At 39.1% G+C, this 22,233-nt stretch overlaps 1 protein-coding gene and 1 non-coding gene across 2 annotated transcripts; both read right to left on the bottom strand.

The window, feature by feature from the left end:
* Window positions 1-13,489: 13,489 nt before the first annotated feature.
* On the bottom strand, window positions 13,490-13,596 carry LOC138880615 (small nucleolar RNA R71). The gene has a single exon (XR_011403344.1). It is a non-coding gene; the product is annotated as a small nucleolar RNA R71 (small nucleolar RNA).
* Window positions 13,597-19,452: 5,856 nt separating this feature from the next.
* On the bottom strand, window positions 19,453-21,848 carry LOC104247258 (probable carbohydrate esterase At4g34215). Its single transcript, XM_009803218.2, has 3 exons — window positions 21,081-21,848; window positions 20,510-20,705; window positions 19,453-20,205 (listed from the first exon to the last, which is right to left on the bottom strand). Exons 1-2 carry the CDS (start codon window positions 21,735-21,737, stop codon window positions 20,511-20,513), a joined length of 852 nt encoding a protein of 283 aa, XP_009801520.1. The 5' UTR covers window positions 21,738-21,848; the 3' UTR covers window positions 19,453-20,205; window position 20,510.
* Window positions 21,849-22,233: the final 385 nt, after the last annotated feature.

Here is a 22,233-nt window from a genome sequence, read left to right as displayed (position 1 = left end):
AAAAAAGGAATTAATGAGAAGTCACAAATGCGACCATTGGTCCACAAAAGCGGGATCGCAGAAGCGGTCCCAGGGCCACAGATGCGGAAATCGCTGGGCAGAAAAATATAAATACTTGTCTTCGCAAAATTTAGCTATTTTTCACCTCTTTTCAAACGGGAAGAAGCTTGGGGAGCACTTTTCAAGAGGTATTTTCAGAGGAGCTCATTGGGGTAAGGTCTTTGGTCCCTAAACTCATTATTGGAATGAATTTTATCAATTTAAGCATGAAAAATGAAGAAAAATCAGTGGTAATTTGTGGGTTAGGACTTGACTAAGTAGAGGCCTTTGAGTAATGATTTGAGGGACCAATTGGGGTCCAATTTTGGTACTTTTGGTATGAATGATCTCGTGAGAGTGTGAGAATTCTGGAAATGTAAATTTTATCTGATTCCGAGACGTGGGCCTGAGGGGCGTTTTGGTCATTTTATCTCATTTCACGTATTAGCTTAGAATTTCTTTGTAGAATTAGTTACTTAAAGTGTTATTTACATTATGAAATTTAATTGAATAGACTCAGACCATTTGGAGTAGAGTACTAGTGGCAAGAGCATAGTTTCGGATTGATTTAAGCTGGTGTGAGGTAAGTGGCTTGCCTAACCTTGTGTGGGGGACCTTTCCCTTAGGATTTGATATATTTGATAATTGTAATGCCCTGTACGTGAGGTGACGAGTACGTACTTCAGCTAATTGTTAAAAATTCGGTTTTATTTAAGAAATTACAGTTGTGTTCTTTTTTCCTGTTTTATGTTACTTGCAATTTGAACCTGTTGTTAGCTTAGAAAAAAACATGTCTAATTGACTTAACTGTTTATTTGCTTAAACTGCCTTAATTGAATTATATGAAGCATGTTAGATTAGAACTTCATGTTTTACTTGGTACGAAATTGAGCTTAATTGAGTATTCTTGTGTTGCTGCTGTGTGTTTTACTTTGGGACTATGGGACGACATCCTGGAGATCCCCTGTATGTATTTATGATTTGAACTGAGGTATAGGATACCAAAAGATCCCTGGCACGTATATTGAGGATACCAAGAGATCCGCGGGATACCAAGAGATCCTTGCGTATATTGAGGATTCCAAGAGATCCGCTAGATACCAAGAGATCCTTTGTATACATTGAGGATACCAAGAGATCATCGGGATACCAAGAGATCCCCGACATATATATTGAGGATACTGAGAGATCCCCGATTATCATCCTTGTTATGAGTGGTATTTCCTTGTGTTTTGTCTTTATCTCTATTTCCGTTATTATATTCCTTATTATCCTGTATTAAATTTTTACTGTAGATTCTCAATTATACTGCTTATCTTACTCCGTCATCTCTATATTTACTTAAATCTTAGTAGGTCCCTGACCTTCCTCGTCACTACCCGACCGAGGTTAGGTTTGGCACTTACTGAGTACCGTTGTGGTGTACTCATGCTCTTTCTGCGCATGTTTTTCATGTGCAGATCCAGGTACTTCGACTCAGACTTACCATCCTTGAGGCAATGCGACCCTTCGGATACTTCGAGGTATATCTGCTGCATCCGCAAACCGAGGAGTCTCTCTCCATTCTCTCTTGTAGTTACAGCCCTTCTGTATTTATTTTGTTTTAGACTATTCTGTAGTTAGAGCACTATGTAGTAATCCTTAGCTTATGATTCATGGGTTTTCGGGTTTTGGGAATATGTATTAGTTTTTTAGAGTTAAATATTGTGTATGCCGAGCAGTACTTTTAAACATTGTTTTATTACTTTGTTTCTGTTTTAAATTATTTCTTCCGTGAGTTTGTTTATCTTCCGCATTTTAGGTTTACCTAGTCGTTGAGACTAGGTGCCGTCGCGATGGTTTATGAAGGGTGAACTGGGGTCGTGACAAGTTGGTATCATAGCTATAGGTTCATAGGAGTCATGAATCACAAGCCGATTTATTAGAGTCTCGTTGATTGGTACAGAGACGTTTGTACTTATTTACAAGAGGCTATGTAACTGTTAGGAAAATTCCACTTCATTTGATTTACTTGTCGTGCGAGATTTGACATTACAATTCTAAACTTCTGTCTTCTATTCTCTAATAGATGGTGAGGACATGCGCTACCCGAGATGATCAGGCACTCGCGCCCCTACTGCAGTCGTTAGAGGTCGGGACTGAGTAGAGGCCGAAGACGTACACGTGGTGCAGCAAGAGCACCTGCGAGCTGCCGCCGAGGTACCACCAGCAGTTCCGGCCAGAGTCCAAGCACCTGATACGCCTACTACTACTACTACTCCAGCACTTCAGGAGACTCTTCCACAGTTCATGAGCATGTACACCACTTTGGCTCAGGCAGGGTTGATTCCCCTTGCTACAGCTACATCTCAGGGCGGGGGAGGAGCACAGACTCTCGCCACCTGCACTCCTGAGCAGCGAGTGCATGTTGAGCAGGTCCCTGAGATTATTCCCATACAGCCTGGAGTCCGAGATCAACCCGAGGACAGGGCAGCGGCTTCTGAGGATGAGCAGCTGAGGCTTGAGAGGTTCAAGAAGTACAAGCCTCATTTATTCAGTAGTCTAGCATCGGATGATGCTTTGGGATTTCTGGATGTGTGTTACCGTATTTACCATACCATGGGTATATCAGGATCGAGCGGGGTTTTCTTAACTACTTTCTAGCTTTGAGGAGCCACTTATGAGTGGTGGCGTACCTATGAGTTAGACAGTCCGGATGAGGCTGCTTCACTGACTTGGACTCAATCATATCTGTTCCTGAGGGAGTATGTTCCTCAGAGCCTCAAGGATGCATGGCGCATGGAGTTTGAGCATTTGCGCCCGGGTGTTATGACTATCTCAGAGTATGCTATCTGTTACACTAGCTTGGCTAGGCATGCACTAGCCTTGGTTTCTACTGTTCTCAAGAGGGTTTGCTAGTTTATTGAGGGTCTTATTCCCAACATCAAGTCTAGCATGGCTCGTGAGATGGAGATGGATATTTCTTATCAGCAGGTGGTAAGCATTGCTAGGAGGATTGAGGGTATGCATGCTAGGGAGAGGGAGGAGATGAAGGCCAAGAGGTCTTGAGAGTCGGGATATTATTCTGGTGCCCGTGCCCTAGCTGCAGGTCATCATAGTAGGGGTTATATGAGTTGCCCTATTCATTCAACTCTTCCAGCAGCCAGTAGTATTCCAGCTTCTCCTAGGCCTTAGGAGCCTCATTATGCACCTCCGGTATCTAGCGCATCCCTTACGCGGGGTGCTTTCAGAGGTCATTCTGGCAGACCTGGCCCGAGTCAGTCACAGCCACCACGTCCTCCCAGAGCTTGTTTTGAGTGTGGTAACATATGCCATGTGGTGAGGGATTGCCCTAGACTTGGGAAGGGTGCACCTCCACAGACTTCTTAGCCACAACGTGCCCCGCAGAGTTCTTAGGCTATGATTTCAGCTCCAGTTGCTATCCCACCTGCTCAGCCAGCTAGAAGTGGAGGTTAGAGAGGTAGAGGTCGCCCTAGAGGAGGAGGCCAGGCCAGATACTATGCCTTTCCTGCCCATATCGAGGCAGTTACCTTTAATTCTGTCATCATAGGTATTATACTGGTTTGTCACAAAGATGCATCGGTTCTATTTGATCTAGGCTCCACTTACTCTTATGTGTCTTCTTATTTTGCACTGCATTTGGGTGACCTCAGGATTCTTTGAGTTCCCTTGTTTATGTTTCTACTCCTGTGGGAGATTCTCTTGTTGTGGACCGCCTTTATCAGTCGTGTTTGGTTGCTCTTATGTGTCTTCTTATTTTGCACTGCATTTGGGTGACCTTAGGATTCTTTGAGTTCCCCTGTTTATGTTTCTACTCCTGTGGGAGATTCTCTTATTGTGGATCGCATTTATCGGTCGTGTTTGGTTGCTCTTAGTAGTTTTGAGACCAGAGCCAATTTATTGTTGCTCAGCATGGTAGATTTTGTCTTAGGCATGGAGTGGATGTCGCCCCATTATGCTATTCTTGATTGTCACGCCAAAACTGTGATGTTGGCTATGCTAGGTGTACCGCGTGTTGAGTAGAGGGGTACTTTAGATCACACTCCCAATAGAGTTATTTCTTTTCTTAAAGATCACTGTATGGTTGAGAAGGGGTATGATGCGTATTTAGCTTATGTGAGAGATGTCAGTATTGATACCCCTTCAGTTGATTCAATTATAGTAGTACGGGATTTTTCCGATGTGTTTCTAGCTGATCTTCCATGCATGACACCTGATAGATATATTGATTTTGGCATTGATCTGTTGTCGGGCACTCAGCCCATTTCTATTCCTTTGTATCGTATGGCTCCTCCTGAGTTGAAGGAGTTGAAGGATCAGTTATACGAATTGCTTGATAAGGGTTTTATTCGGCCTAGTGTATCACCTTGGGGTGATCCTGCCTTGTTTGTGATGAAAAATTATGGTTCTATGCATATGTGTATTGATTATCGCCAGTTGAACAAGGTTACAGTGAAGAACCGTTATCCTCTACCTCATATTGATGATCTCTTTGACCAGCTTCAGGGTGCAAGGGTGTTTTCTTAGATTGACTTGCGCTCAGGTTACCATAAGTTAAAGATTCTAGAGTCAGATATCCCAAAGACTGCTTTCAGGACTCGGTGTGGTCATTACGAGTTCCTTGTCATGTCATTTGGACTAACCAATGCCCTAGCAGCCTTTATTCATTTGATGCACAGTGTGTTCCGTCCGTATCTTGACTCATTCACCATTGTCTTTATTGATGATATTCTGGTGTATTCCCAGAGTCGGGAAGATCATGAGCAGCACCTGAGGACTGTGCTTCAAATTCTGAGAGAGAAGAAGTTATATGCTAAGTTCTCGAAATGTGAGTTTTGGTTGGATTCTGTGGCATTCTTAGGCCACGTGGTATTGAGTGAGGGTATTCAGGTAGATCCGAAGAAAGTAAAGGTTGTGTAGAGTTGGCCCAGACTATCCTCAGCTATAGAGATCCGCAGTTTCCTTGGCTTGGCGGGTTACTATCGGCGTTTTGTGGAGGAGTTTTCATCGATTGCAGCCCCTATGACCAGACTGATCCAGAAGGGTGCTCTGTTCCAATGGACGAAAGAGTGTGAGGCGAGCTTTCAACAGTTCAAGACAGCTTTGACTACAACCCCAGTTTTGATATTGCCTATAGGTTCGGGGTCTTATACGGTCTATTGTGATGCCTCGAGGATTGGCCTTGGAGCGGTTTTGATGCAGGACGATAGAGTGATTGCCTACGCATCCATACAGTTGAAGGTGCACAAGAAGAATTATCTGGTCCACGACCTTGAGTTAGCTGCCATTGTTTATGCCCTGAAGATCTGGCGCCATTATTTATACGGTGTGCCTTGTGAGATTTATACTGATCATCGGAGCTTGCAGCACCTATTCAAGCAAAAGGATCTAAATTTGCGCCAGAGGAGGTGGTTAGAATTGTTAAAGGACTATGATATCACTATTTGTTATCACCTGGGCAAGGCCAATGTGGTGGCCGATGCTTTGAGTCATCGGGCAGAGAGTTTGGGGAGTTTGGCTTATTTACCAGCATCAGAGAGGCCTATGGCAATGGATGTTCAGGCCTTAGCTAGCCAGTTTGTGAGATTGGATCTTTCGGAGCCCAGTCGGGTTCTAGCTTGCGTGGCTTCTCGGTCTTCCTTATTTGATTGTATCAGGGAGCGTCAGTATGATGACCCTCATTTACTTGTCCTCAAGGACAAGGTTCAGCATGGTGATGCCAGAGATGTGACTATTAGGGATGACGGGGTATAGAGGATGCAGGGTCGGATTTGTGTACCCAATGTTGATGGGATTTGGGAGTTGATTCTAGAGAAGGCCCATAGCTCGCGGTATTCTATTCATCTGGGTGCCGAAAAGATGTATCAGGATTTAAGGCAACACTATTGGTGGAGGCGGATGAAGAAAGATATAGTTAGATTTGTAGCTCGGTGCCTTAACTGTCAGCAGGTGAAGTATGAGCACCAGAGACCGGGTGGGTTGCTTCAACAGATAGAGATTCCAGAGATAAAGTGGGAGCGAATCACCATGGACTTTGTAGTTGGGCTCCCATGGACTTTGAGGAAGTTCGATGCTATTTGGGTGATTGTCGATCGATTGACCAAGTCCGCTAACTTTATTCCTGTGTGTACTACTTATTCTTCGGATCAGTTGGTGGAGATCTATATCCGAGAGATTTTTCGTCTGCATGGTATTTCAGATAGAGGCAATTAGTTCACATCATGATTCTGGAGGGACGTTCAGCATGAGTTGGGTACTCGGGTAGAGTTGAGTATAGCATTTCACCCTCAGACGGACGAACAGTCCGAGCGCACTATTCAAATTCTTGAGGATATGCTCCGTGCATGTGTGATTGAGTTTGAAGGGTCTTGAGATCAGTTCTTGCCATTGGCGGAGTTTGCCTACAACAACAGCTATCAGTCCAGCATTCAGGTGGCACCGTATGATGCCTTATATGGCAGGTGGTGTAGATCCCCGGTGGGTTGGTTTGAGCCGGGTGAGGCTAGATTATTGGGCAAAAACTTAGTTCAGGATGCTTTGGAAAAGGTTAAGGTGATTTAGGATAGACTCCATACAGCCCAGTCCAGATAGAAGAGTTATGCGGACAGGAAGGTTCATAATGTATCCTATATGGTTGGAGAGCGGGTTCTACTTCGGGTTTCGCCTATGAAGGGCGTTATGAGGTTTGGGAAGAAATGCAAATTGAGTCCGAGGTTTATTGGCCCTTGTGAGATATTGAGGCGTGTTGGGGAGGTTGTTTATGAGCTTCCCTTACCTCCGAGCTTGGCAGAAGTTCATCCGATATTTCATGTTTCGATGCTCCGGAGGTATCACGGTAATCCGTCGCACGTGTTGGATTTCAGTTCAGTCTAGTTGGACAAGGATCTATCCGATGTTGAGGAGCCAGTGGCAATATTGGACAGGCAGGTTAGAAAGTTGAGGTCAAAGAACATTGCATCGGTAAAGGTTCAGTGGCGGGGTCAGCCGGTCGAGAAGGCGACCTAGGAGACCGAGCAGGATATGCGACCCTTATCTTTTCACTACTTTAGGTATGTCTTTATACTTGTTCGAGGACAAACAAATGTTTAAGTGTGGGAGGATGTAACGACCCGGCCGGTCATTTTAAGAATTTACGCCCCGATCCCCTATTAACTGCTTTCCCCGTATTTATTTATGCTATTTTGATTTGTTGGGATGTTCGGTTTTCAGTTTCGGAGAGTTTTGGGACACTTAGTCCCTAAATGAGAGTTTAAGTTCTAGAAATTAGACCGTAGTCAGAGCAGTGTGAAGACGGCCTCGAAATGGAATTCCATCGGTTCCGTTAGCTCTGTTGAGTGATTTCAGGCTTACGGGCGTGATCGGATTATGTTTTGGGGGTCTGTAGCTAATTTAGGCTTGAAATGCCGAAAGTTGAATTTTTGAAGTTTTCGGTTCGATATTGAGATTTTGATCTGAGGGTCGGAATGGAATTCTGGAAGTTGGAGTATCTCTGTAGTGTTGAATGTGACATGTTTGCAAAATTTCAGGTTATTCGGATGAGGTTTGACAGACTTTTTGATCGAAAGCATATTTTTAGAGTTTTTGAATTTTTAGGCTTGAATCCATTGTTGATCCGTCGTTTTGATGTTGTTTTAGGTGTTTTAAGGATTGGTATAAGCTTGGACAGTGGTATTAGACTTGTTGGTGCCTTTGGTTGAGGTCCCGGAGGCCTTAGGATGATTTTGGATGGTTGATGGAAGGATTTTGGAGTTTGGAGTTGCAGCTTCAGCTGCTGATATCTGTCATAACCGCACCTGCGGTTGGGTCCCGCAGGTGCGGAGCAGCAGAAGCGGCGGAGCAATCGTAGAAGCAAAATTTGGGGAGGTCCAGCAGGAGCCGCAGGTGCGAAATGGGTATCGCACCTGCGAAACCGCAGGTGCGAAGGATCTATCGCAGAAGCGGAAAAAAAGAAATTAATGAGAAGTCATAGATGCGACCATTGGTCCGCAAAAGTGGTACCGCAAAAGCAATCACAAGGCCGCAGATGCGGAAATCGCTGGGCAGAAACATATATATACTTGCCTTCGTGAAATTTAGCTATTTTTTACATCTTTTCAAACGGGAAGAAGCTTGGGGAGCACTTTTCAAGAGGGGTTTTCAGAGGAGTTCAATGGGGTAAGTTCTTTGGTCCCTAAACTCGTTATTGGAATGATTATTATCAATTTAAGCATGAAAAATTAAGGAAAATCAATAGTAATTTGTGGGTTAAGGCTTGACTAAGTAGAGGCCTTTAAGTGATGATTTGAGGGACCAATTGGGGTCCGATTTTGGTACTTTTGGTATGACCGAACTCGTGAGAGTGTGAGGATTCTTGAAATGTAAATATTACCTGATTTTGAGATATGGGCCCGAGGGACATTTTGGTCATTTTACCTAATTTCGTGCATTAACTTAGAATTTATTCGTAGAATCAGTTACTTGAAGTGTTATTTACATTATGAAATTTAATTGAATAGATTCGGGCCATTTGGAGTCGAGTACTCGTGGCAAAAGCATGGTTTTCAGATTGATTTAAGCTGGTTCGAGGTAAGTGGCTTTTCTAACCTTGTGTGGGGGACCTTCCCCTTACGATTTGGTATATTTGATAATTGAAATGCCATGTACGTGAGGTGACGAGTGCGTATTTGAGCTAATTGTTAAAAATCTGATTTTCTTTAAGAAATTTCAATTGTGTTCTTTTTTCCTGTTTCATGTTACTTGCAATTTAAACCTGTTGTTAGCTTAGAAAAAGCATGTCTAATTGACTTAACTGTTTATTTGCTTAAACTTCCTTAAATGAATTATGTGAAGCATGTTAGATTAGAACTTCATGTTTTACTTGGTACGAAATTGAGTTTAATTGAGTATTCTTGTGTTGCTGCTGTGTGTTTTACTTTGGGACTACGGGACGGCATCCCGGGAGATCCCCTGTACGTATTTATGATTTGAACTAAGGTGCGGGATACCAAGAGATCCCTGGCACGTATATTGAGGATTCCAAGAGATCCTCGGGATACCAAGAGATCCCTTGCATATATTGAGGATACAAAGAGATCCTCGGGATACCAAGAGATCCCTTGGATATATTGAGGATACCAAGAGATCCTCGGCATATATATTGAAGATACTAAGAGATCCCCGGTTATCATCCTTATTATGAGTGGTATTTCCTTGTGTTTTGTCTTTATCTCTATTTCCGTTATTGTATTCCTTATTATCCTGTATTAAATTCTTACTGTATCAATTGTACTGTTTATCTTATTCCGTCATCTCTATATTTATTTAAATCTCAGTAGGGCTCTGACCCTCCTCGTTACTACCCGACCGAGGTTAGGCTTGGCACTTACTGAGTACTGATGTGGTGTACTCATGCCCTTTATGCGCATGTTTTTCATGTGTAGATCCAAGTACTTCGACTCAGACTTACCATCCTTGAGGCTAAGCGACACTTCGGAGACTTCGAGGTATATCTGCCGCATCCGCAGACCGAGGAGTCTCTCTCCATTCTCTCTTGTAGTTACAGCCCTTCTATATTTATTTTGTTTTAGACTATTCTGGAGTTAGTGCACTATGTAGTAATCATTAGTTTGTGATTCATGGGTTTCCAGGTTTTGGGAATATGTATTAGTTTTTGAGAGTTAAATATTGTGTATGCCGAGCGGCACTTTTAAACGATGTTTTATTACTCTGTTTCTATTTTAAATTGTTTCTTCCGTGAGTTTGTTTATCTTTCGCATTTTAGGCTTACCTAGTCGTAGAGACTATGTGCCGTCACGATGGTTCACGGAGGGCGAATCGGGGTCATGACAGGTGTAATCACTGTATCTAAATATATCCTACCCATTCGGCAGCCTACATTATAACCAAATTAAGTCCTACTTGATTCTTTACTGAATGAGCTCAAAGTAGTAGAGTATCACACTACGGGCAAGCCTATGGTACATCTCATGTGACACATGAATTTTATTCTTAGAGTGAGCGAATTCCTTCTATATGAGTTCCTAATTGTTCTTGAATTTTATTGTGTGTGGAACTAATATCTATCGTTTGTGTGAGGGCACATGACTTGCGAAGGAAAGGTAGTGTCTTTGGCTTTTGTGTTAGAGTAAGTGAGTAGGTTCAAAAAATACTTAGTATTTTTGAGTCGAGTCTTGATGCTAGGATGTTATGGCATGGTTCTTGGTTTGTTCTAAATATTCTTGGCATGATGAGTTAGGAAAGTTGCATAAAATGTTTGTCTCTCTGAGTGTAGTCTTATTGCTCGAGGAAGAATAAGGGCTTAAGTGTGGGGTGTTGATGGAAGGCTAGAAGCATGGATTTTTGTATCAATTTCACCTATCTTTGATTGCATTTCAATCGTGTTTGACCTTAATTATGAGAAATTTGTACTTATAATGTGGTTGTGTGTTCAGGACTTAAATCAGAGCCATAATGAAACATAAAGCTTCGAAGTCCGAGTAAAAGCTTCAATTGATCATCTAGGACCATTTCCAGGGTTCATGGGCTGGCGTTATATACGAGAGTTGGAAGAAAATTCATGGGATAGAGAAAAGTGTAATAGTGCATCGCATAAAGCATGGCATTGAGCATTGCATTAGTACAAAAGTTCGTCAGAAGCTTGAGAAATTCAGATACTTGGAGTTTTTAGGTCTAACAGGAAAATGCACTAATGCGATGCAGAGTGCACAGTATGGCAGGACGCATTAGTACAAAAGTGTGTTAGACAAGAAAAGTTTAGAGAGTTTACAACCGAGTAAAATACACTAATGCAACACAGGGCGCATAGCATTGTGTGACGCCGGGAGCGTAAAATAATAGGTTTCTCACTTCGGCTCAAAGAGGGTAGTTTGGTCCAGGCATATTCTGACTTGGTATAAATACACTAGAAACATGTTTTTGATGGGACTTTTGACCCATGGATTGGAAAAGTATTGGAGACTCCAAGGCAGAAGGATTCATCATTCTTTCCTCAACTCAACACCTGAATTTGGATTGAATTCATGTTTTCTTATTCTTTAACTTTATCTGTGATGACTTTATCCATGACTATGGAGTATTTTACTTTAGGGTTTGATAAATATGGTGTTTGGTTGATATTTGTGGATTTTAACTCTAGCTATTTTGTATGAATTTATTTATGGAGCTTTGAATTAATTGCAATTTTGTTCACCAAATTATTTAATCGAAAGAGAAATATTTTGGGTGATTATCTTTGCATTATTTCATTTTGTTTAATTTAGTGATTCTTTTAAGTAATAGAAAGAGCTTGTTGAATTGTTGATTAAATCAAGTTAGGAGAATATTCGAGAGACGTTTTCCTAAGGACTAGTCCATTAACGTATTTTTGCATACATTCATAGTGCTTTATATTAGTTCAACTTGTAAAGTTCAAATGTAATCGAGAGAGGAGTCTTGGCTATACGATTTCAATAATCATCGAGTAAATTCGTGAGAATCATTAGAACATAAGAGTGAATTGAACTAGAGTTAGATCCCGAATAGCTATCTTACACCTATCCTATCATGACCTTATTTCTCCCATTGATTATTCTGATGTTGTTCAACTCATGTCTTACTGTAATCAATTGTTAATTAACTTAGTTTTAGTTGTTAATTTTAGTTCATAATCATTCCAATCAAAGTGTTAATCATCCTGAATAGCGTTCAAATCAGAAATTACTTGAACATTATTTAAATCAAATCCCTTTGGAGACGATAATTTTCTATGCTATATTTGGCTAGCGAGCATTAATTTCGTGTTGTATTTTGCGCTCGTGGTGTGTTTTGAGCTCGTCGCCCCTCGTAGCGCCTTAGCGGGAATTTTATCCTATTTCACCTGGAACTTGGCGGTTTCGATCCTACACGCCCCAACATGTATAGAAGGAGTTCAAAACCTGCTTTTGTGGGTTGGACATTATTTGGCCGCTAGAACATCACGTGGAATAACTTTTGGAGGAGAAAATCATAGAGTTCTTCACCCCTTCATCTTTGTTTTGTAATTTGGTAACGCAAATACTTGGATAATTATTACTACGAACATGAGTGGCTAAGAACTCTATTTTCTAGGGTTATGATTGTCATAAATATTGATATTTATTAATTACATCTTTTTTTATTCGAATTATCATCTTGTGGTTTTCTCTTTAATTATAGTTTTAACTTGTGAATTATTGTAGCTACCAATTTACCTCATTATCTTTACTATGCTTGGAAAAGATATATTTAGGTTAGAGTAGAATTAAGAGAGCTTGTTTCTGAATCCTCGAGGAAGGATTTCACAATTTGGATCGAAATATATCTAATAGTCTTGCTTAGTTGAATGCCGTATTATATTTGTTCATGATAGATTCAATACCATAGAAATATATGGTTGATATATTGTAGATAGACACATAGTATTATAGAAATATGCCCTTTATATAAACGATCTGGTCAACTAGCAATCGTAGATAATTTGGATTAACAATTGTAGTTAGAAACTTAATAAGATTGATAAATCGACCACAACACTGGAATCTTCATCTCCTCTGATCAAAATCCAACCACAAAACGCTTTCTCCTTATTAATTTAGTTGAATGCTTATTCAATTTTTGTAACAGTAGTTTAGTAGAAAAATTATTACTTTTGATTACCTTGGATAGTTAATTGATTTTAGTTAGTGATTATTCTAAGTCTATGTAGGTTCGACATCCGACTTTCAAGTCACTTTATTACTTGATGGCCATGTATACTTGTGTGTACTTGGAGAACCAAGAAGTTTTTGACATCATTGCCCGAGAATTAGCAATTGATTATTTAATTGAGTGGATTTTATAAGTTTTCTATTTAACTTTTGATTTGGTTAAGTTACCTGATTTGTCTCAGGTACTTGTGAAGTGAATGTCAGGAAAAAAAGGCGAGGGTAAAGAAAAGCTTGAATCCTTTGAGAACGAACCTGAGAGACTCTTACACAAAAACAAGAAAGCAACAAAAGAAGCTAAAGAAATAGCAAAAGCGGCAACACATGTTAAGGAAATCGAGAATCAATAGGCAATTGTTGAACTTCCACAACCTGTAAGGATGGAGGTCAATCAAGATCTACTAGTGATCATAGCTGCAAGGCCTAGCCTTGCAAATATAACACAAGTCATCATCAATCCAACCATCACCAACCATTTTGAGCTATAATAATACATAGTAAAATGGATACAATCCTAAGGTCAGTATGTGGGGCCGCCATATGAGGATCTGCATATGCACATTTAGAATTTTTTGGAGATCACAGAAACCTACAATTTTTCAAAAATCTCTTCGGATAATGTCTGAGTGACATTATTTCGCTTTTCACTAAAAGCAAAGTAGTGGTTACAAAAGGAGCCTACAAATTCAATTAGAACCTGGGATGATATGGCGTGGAAATTAATTAAATTTTTCCCCTCTTGGAAGACAAAATCGCTAAGGAGCCAGATTTCTGGATTCCAACAAAAGGAAGTCGAAATGCTTCACCAAGCTTGTGAGCGATATAAGAAGCTACTTAGAGACTGCCCACACCATGGTCAGATAGAAGTTTTGAGTTACACTTTTGTGGAAATATTAGATGAAGCTTCCAAAATGTACATAGACTCCACTTGCGAAAATATGTGCATGGAGAAACTATACGGTAAAATCCAGGTCTTGCTTAGCAAATTTAGTACAAATGATTAGAATTGGCAAAGAGAAAGAGAACCAAGTAGAGAAATCGGTCCTGAGACGAATGGTATGATCGAAATAGATGCTTTAACAGCATTGAGAGCCGATGTAGCCAAGATAGCAAATCAAGTTGGAAAGCCATCTCTAGCATAAATGCAACCTGTGCAGCATGTGCAACAAATAATAATTTATTGTGAGTATTATAGGAAAGGCCACATTGGTGACCAATGTCCTATAAACCCCGAACTCATCTACTATGTGGGGAAGCAAACTAGAGGTCTGATGAATTATAATACTCAATATGGTAATATATACAATCCAAAGTAGAGGAACCATCCTAACTTTCCATGATATGAAAATCAGAGCAACAACAAGCCTCAAGGTAATTATAATCACCCACTGAAACCACCACAACAAGTAGAGGAAAGTTTGACCGATATGATGAAAAATCGTGTACTCGATAACCAGAAGATAATGGATGACAATCAACAACTACGTATAGAGTTCAGAAATCTAGAGAGTCAATTCGTGTAGATGATAAATAATCAAAACACTAAATCTGCGGGAGCTCTCCCATGAGATATAGAGAAAAATCCTCAAGTCGATGCAGTTACATTGAGAAATGGGAGAGAATTGGTAGAAGTACATAAGGAGTCATCTGGGATCGAAGCAGAAAGAGTGCCAAAACCTGTGGAGATGGCTAAGAAAAAAATAGTCGAATCTGAGCATGTAGCAAAAAGGGTACCACCCTTTTTTCCTCAAAGGCTAAAATACAAGAATGATGACCGCATATTTCAAAAATTTCTATATATGCTGAAGTAGATACATTTAAACATCCCTTTGGTGGACATGTTTCGCGAAGTCCCAAAATATGCTAAATATATCAAGGACATAGTGAAAAATAAAAGGTGGTTAACTAAGTTTGAGACCATCGCACTCACTGAGTAGTGCACTTCTAGGATCAACACAAGCTTCCGCAAAAACTTAAGGATCCGGAAACTTTACCATCCTTGTGAGTATTGGTGAAGTTGATGTAGGTAAAGCTCTGTGTGATTTGGGTGCAAATATAAATTTGATGTCGTTATCAGTGTTCAAGCAGTTAGGCTATATAGTTGGCTGATAGATCGCATGCATACCCCGAGGGAGTAATTGAGTATGTGTTGCTATAAATTGGGAAGTTCATATTCCTATCAAACTTTATCATCTTGGACTACGAGGTTGATGAGTGAGTTCCTATCATCTTGGGACGACCTCTTTTGGCCACTAGAGATGCAATTATCAAAATTTGAGAAGGTAATATAATCATGAGGATTAACAATGAAGAATAAGTCTTCAATGTGTAATGAGCCATTCAGTTGCATCGCCATTACGGGGACCTTGCCTTAATTTCTATAGTGGAAGCAGACGAACCAACCCTGGATGAGTGCATTTAAAGATGATGCGCTGCAAAAAAACACCAATGTTATTCCATCACATGGAACTTGAAGAAGGGGGTAAGGATAGAATGCACATTCCGGATGCATCACGTGAATGCATTAGAAAAGAACCCCGGTTTGAGCCTCTGGATAGGCCAAGTGGTCAACCACCTAAGCATTCTATTGAGGAGGCCGTAAAACTGGAACTCAAACTGTTACCCTCTCATCTTCATTATGCATATTTGGGAAGTTCTAACACTTTACCTATGATTATTTCTTCTCATTTGTCTAACTTACAGGAAGAGAAGTTGTTGAGGGTGCTAAGGAGCACAAACGTGCCATTGGATATATGGTGTCTGCCGTAAAGGGTATTAGCTCTGCATTCTGCATGTACAAAATACTCATGGAGGAAGAACATAAGTCTAGTGTGGAACATTAGCACCGCCTAAATCCAATCATGAAAGAGGTGGTAAGAAAAGAAGTGATTAAGTGGCTCGACACAGGTGTTGTATTTCTTATCTCCAACAGTAAGCAGGTAAGTCTTGTCCAATGTACATATAAAAGGGGAGATAGGATTGTTATAGTGAAGATCAAAATGAATTAATCTTAACTACGATGGTAACTGGTTGGCGAATATGCATAGACTACAGGAAGTTAAATAATGTTACACGAAAAGATGGTTTTTCCCTCCCCTTTACTGATCAAATGCTTGACAGGTTAGCCGGATAAGAATATTATTGTTTCTTTGATGGCTATTTGGGATATAATCAAATTACTATTGCCATGGAGGATCAAGAAAGATCATTTGTACATGCCCTTATGGCACTTATGCATTTAAGAGAATGTCATTTGGGTTATGTGATGCACCTGCGATTTTTCAAAGGTGTATGATGGTAATTTTTATCGATATAGTGGAACAACTTGTTCAGATCTTTATGGATGATTTTTCTGTGTTTGGTCCCTCTTTTGATGAATGCTTAACCAATCTTGTGTCACGATCTGATTTTTGACCAAGTCATAACTAGCACTTGGTGCCTTAACTTGACCGAACGAATCATCTTGGCTTTTCTATTCTATTATATTTTTATTATGCAATGCATCTCAACACAATTTAAGATAATCTAAAGTAAATTCTTTTCTGAAGCTTTAAAGGAAATAATATTCTAAAAAGAAATTTTTTTGTATCTTAAATACGTTGAAATAAAATGTAATGCAAAGTGGACATCCATGATTATGTTCTGACTCTATCTATAAAGTCTCTAATAAATACTAAATAATAAGACGAAATTCCGAAATTAACGAACTCCACAAATTAAAATGGAGCTCACCAAGTTTGCCGGCAATATGAGGAGAATATCCTAGCTCAATTGATATATAAAAGCGGATCCTCCCACGTGGATCATTTTTTGTGAAATTCTCCTCCTTTAAAATAAGACAACTAAACTAAACTGCACTAAAATTCACTGATATGGATTCTCCTTTAGATGACGACAACCAAAACAAAATTCACTGCTGTAGAATCTAACCCCCCCCCCCTCCGTTAAAATGAAAAATAAATACTCCTATTAGATATAAAATGGAATGAATATAAATAACTACGACAAATATTGAGCCAATCATTCTCTAGGACCAAAGATTCACGACAATAATATACATTGTCATATCAGGTTAGGACGTAATGTAAGTAGCAAAAAGGCATGTAGTTTAGACTATAATACCACAAAGGAGTATGATAGTTTGAAACCTTCACCGTTAATTAGAGAATTCAGATTCAATATCTAAATACAGAGCACTTGAAATAAAAATGCTATAAATTTGAATAAAAATCTCGAAAAGAAAAATAAACAATAGAAGTATCATGTTTTGAAGGATTTACTATTTACTTTTAGTATTACTTTAATTTATATATATGAGTATTGGATCGGGTGAGCCACGTCGGGTTGAGTTATTCCTATTTTAATTTGATTATTATTTATTAGGCTGAAAATAAGAAAATTCTTGTGAAAATTTATATTTTCCTATCACTGTGATTTTTTGTGAGTTAGTAGAATTTTTATGATTTTTGTGTGAGAAAATATAATTATATGATTTTGGTAAATAAAGAATCATGGTTATGATTTTTGTGTGAAAAGATAAAGTTACATGATTTTAGTGAAAAAAACTATAGTTATATCACCATTTGTGAAATTAACCCAATAAAAATACCATCATAAGAAGCTCCTTACCTATTCATAGTGGCTTAATCGGCATGAATCCCAATTAATTGAGCCAGCGAATTTTAAATACAGAAAGTTTAACCAAAAAAGTTTATATTTAAAAAACGAAATCTAAAAAGTTGTTAGGTCAATATTTTTTTTATAAATATGCCCTTCTTTGGAGATCCAAATAAATTAGGGTCCAAGTGAAGAAATTTCACAGTGTGCATCCTTAAAGGTTGGCGATTAACTTTTGGTCATGTCAAAGAAAGTATAGTAATTATACAAATACCCGCCAGAACTTGTGCTCCTCCTCTTCCTTCTTCTTCTCCATCATTTTCATATGTGCCGTAGAAAATTGAAAACTCATGACCTTATTTGTGTTGGTTTGGATTGGGATTGTAGAAGAACCTTGAAAATACCAAATTATTTGGGTTTGTTTGACTTTATTGTTAAAGAAGATAAAGTAATTCTATTAACTTTCGAAGGTTTGGATTGAATTTAACCATCGAGAATTATTGGGATTAATAAGATGTTGAATATAAAATAAAGCCATCTGGATTCTGATGTTGTTCCTGACAAATTTGGATTAGTTTTAAGCAAACAATGTGTTGGTGAAATTTTTCAGAAATTTCTTATGATTCGCCAGAATCTGTAGAAAGTGATTTCCAGAATCAACCTGCTTAACTGCATGCCAGACCATTAAATAATGACACAATTTGTGTTTAATTCCTTGTGATTCACCGGGAGTAGTTGTGGCAAATCCATCAATCAGAAGCTCCTATAGATCCGCCAGAATATGACAACAATTTGTTCCAAAATTATGGCACAATTTAACAAGGCTTATGGTGATTTATCAAGACTTGTGGCAACCTTATCCATTAGAAATTCCTAGAGATCCGCTAGAATTTGTAAACAATGTGTTCCAAAGTTATGACACATTTGTAGTAAACTCCACATAATTCACCAAGACTAGTTATGACAAGTCCATACATTAGAAACTCTTGGGGATCCACCAGAATATGTGAACAATTTGTTCTAAATTACGACACAGTTAATACTAAGGTCCTGATGATTTATCAGGACCTTGGACAAGCCTATCAAATAGAAACTCCCGGTGATTCCTGGACACTTTGTATCGAACTCCTGATAACTGTCATAACTTGTGACAAGGCTAGACAAGTTAAATCATTCCATATAAATAAGGGCGGTTAAATTTGGTCCAAGCCCAAATGACTCACACAACTCATTCAATGTTGGGCTAGTTATTGACCCACCTATTTATTGAACTTAAGCTCATCTTGACCCAACCCATTTCAACCCATTAAAATTTGGGCCAATTTTTAACTCAAATTGATCAATGAGTAACTTTGCCAAAATATCTTAGAAATAAATTATATAACAAAAGAAAAAGGTCTTATTTAGAAATTATGCAATTCATAAGAAGACAACATATATTAAGTAAAACTTAAAAAGAATTGGGCGGGTTGGGCAATGACCTGAATTTTAGTACATCTTGATACAACCCATTTTAGCCCAAGACCCGCTCAATTATTAACTCAACTCATTTTGACTCGCCCAAAATCGGCTCAACCCGCCCATTTAACACCCCTAAATTATAAATTGAAGCGGAAGGAGCACAACGTAACAATGAAGAAAAAACAAAATGATTACTCATGACAAATGGCTTTTAGCATATTCCCACACGCACCATTTATACTAAGCTACCTCTACAAGTGGCTAATTAAACTACTAGTAACAAAAGAAAACTATATGATCACCTCCAAGGAGAAGAACGATTAACTGAAATTTAAAATAGTACGAATGACGTAGAAATAATAGTATCATTAAACACCTAATTTCTTTTTTCTTTCAAACGTCAACATACACAAACTTTATCTTTTGTTCTTTTGAAAGTCAGCCAGCAACTTCAATACCGTAAAAGTTGGCATGTTTATTTCGTCAACCGAATTTTCTATACTGTGGCAGTTAATATAATGCCTGATAGGTTTTAAGGTTAAGTTTCAATTATAACAATATTATCTTCTGTTATATTTTTGGGTAAACAAAAAGGAAAGAATAAAGATAATTAGCAAGATTGCTACTGGATTCAAAATAAAGAAAGAAAGAAGAATTAGTTACTGCATTAATGATCATTAAGAGGCAGCTCAACTTAAGAAGTGAACGAAGATTCAGTTACAATCATTAATGGTCAATCAAGAAGCATTTTTGACTCAATCAAGGGAACCCATTCCAGTTTCAAAGAATATGCTCCTTGAAATCAGCCGGAACATGAAAGGTCACATCCGAGTCTGGGCCAGTCAAAGAGCAAGATTCAAAGAAGTATCTCTTGGGTCAAATCCCTTAATCAAAGATTTTGAGCCTCATGTTTCCAATAAAGATTTAATGGCTCTTTTCTCTGGTATAAAAGGGAAGCTCTCTCAAGAAGAAGACCTTGCAACTACAAAAAGAGCATTCCAAATCTGTCTACTTCTTAGTTCAAACATTGTAATTCTGAGTTATCAGTATCTCAAAAGATAGAGAGATCTAGAGTGCAAAAGAAAGTTGTGTCACTTGATTAGAACTCAATTGCTGATTCTATATATTGATGGATACCATCGTGTAAATTTATTCAAGATCTTAAGAGAACCCTTGTGACCCAAGGGAACTGGATGTAAGTACCACAACGGTATCGAACCAGTATAAATCGTGTATGTCTTACTATTGCTCTTTACTGCTTTTACTCCTTCTGTCTCGTGGATTAGTCAATTAATGTTCATATTAGCCGACTAAATTTTAATCCCCGCCTCTTGTACTTTCAATGCCAACAGAACCGCAGTCTTCAACCTCGGGCCTGATAAGAAAATTCCTGCCAGAAACAACATAACATCCATTACAAACAAATTAAAGCCATGAAATGATGAAATATGAAGAACTAAATAGATAAGAATTCTACTTCTTTACATTAACAGTATAACTAAGTTTTTTACACACTGAGATTAAGAGCACGACTTGCAGCACCAAGTAACTCTTTAAAATAAATCTAATTTGGTAATATGGAAAATAAAGTAAATAACTTGACATAATGAGTCGAAATGCATTGGTGGTAGAAAATTTAACACGACATCGATAATATTTTGGGCACACTACTAGTCTTAAGAGGGAGAATGCACCTTAATTTTGAGTGCGAACAAAGGCATCAGCCAGCATCAGACCAAGCTGAACTTGTGCTGGAGTTGTAAGGTGCAAAAAATCTGGCCCAACTGGTAGCCCTTTAGCATCAACACATCTCAGGTTCGGAAGCTTAAGCCCCAGCTGAGCTTTCCTGATCTCCTCTATATAAGGCCCTGGTGCTGTCGCCAATGCCACCTACACCCACAACAACAACAACAACGGCAGCACAATAACCAACGAAAATTAGTCAAAATCTTGATCTAGCTTCGAGTTGTATAGGGACCCATCTTAAGAAATTCTCCATAATGACATGGGAAATACATGAGAATAATGGAATAGTAGTAAACTATTTACAACCAAGAGTCTTAGCGGGATGGTCCCTCTATCCTTAATCAGAGGTTTCAGGTTTGGGCCCTAAAATGGAGACTTCTTGGTAGTGAGCGATTCACCTCATAGTGGACCTACTCGTCACTAATCTGGATTAATAATTAGCCGAGCTAGTAAGTTTTGAATACCGGATGGTTAACATGAGCATTGACTTTCTCTGTGAACAAAAGATCATTTCATTACCTGAACAATAGGGAGTATAGGCAGCTGCAGATCCTTGCGCACATGTTTGAAGAATTTCTTCAATCTGCCTTTATACAATGCAGCATCTTCAGGGTCCACAGCGTCACTCTCTCCCTGGTACCACAGCATCCCTCGTATTGTCCCTCCGCCTTGCAACGCCGCCTTCGTCCTCCTTATCATTTCATTGTAGAGCCAACCACCACGAGCCCATTGAGTAATATTTGTGCCGCCAATAGCACACGGGACCAACCCAATCACTCCAATATTCGGGTCGCTCTTCAAGAGTGTATTGGCAAATGACATACCAGGACCAACCCCACAAGTTTTGTTCACATCTCTGTCTTTGTGTAGAGGTTCTTTAGCCTCAACCCATTTAAGTTCTGCGCTAAGTCGGACGATTGATGGATTGGGCTGACATTCAGGTGGAACGACACCATCCCAAGTCAAATTAACCATACCTGCTGGGCTGGTATGATTAAAGACTCCACCACGGCCTGACATGTTGCTCTGTCCTGATAAAATGAATATGTTCTTGACTTTTGAAGCACAACCATTTGTTACATTAGCCGTTGCCACCCACGCGGTGTGCACCAAAAACATCAAAAAAAGAAGGGAATGCATTGTTTTCCAGAACACAGGTTCAAATTTTGAGAACATCTTCAAGTCTTCCTTTTAAACAAATTAAAGAGGGACTCCGAGGAAAAGAGGGTTGTTGGCCTTTCCTTTTAGCAAGATGATTGATTCCTTGTTAATTCAGTATTAGATTCATTCCACTTGCTACTATTTTTATTCAACACTACTAATCAGCTACAGTATGACCTTTGGATATGACTACAAGACAAAACTTTTTATATGCGAATGAATGAATACAGTGTTTCCACATTAATCAAGCCTTTGACCAGCCCCTTACCCTAAACTAACACATTGGGCACTATTGTATCACGAGTTAATTCTTAATTAATCACTTGCATTTCTACATGCTTGTGTTGCAAAACGTCTACTGCAATAATTTATTTGAACTTCTCGTCCGTTAAGAGAAGGCAACAAAAGTAGAGGAAAACAAAAATGTACCAAAAGTCCATCCTACTGACATTATAGCTCCTCCCGGGTTAGCAGCAAGGATAGATCAAGATTATTCCAAGAATGATTTTAA

Source organism: Nicotiana sylvestris, chromosome 10 (genome assembly GCF_000393655.2).
Source record: "Nicotiana sylvestris chromosome 10, ASM39365v2, whole genome shotgun sequence".
In the NCBI taxonomy this organism is placed as follows: Eukaryota; Viridiplantae; Streptophyta; class Magnoliopsida; order Solanales; family Solanaceae; genus Nicotiana; species Nicotiana sylvestris.
Note: the sequence above shows the minus strand (reverse complement) of the source record. Positions and strands in the feature narration are given on the sequence as shown.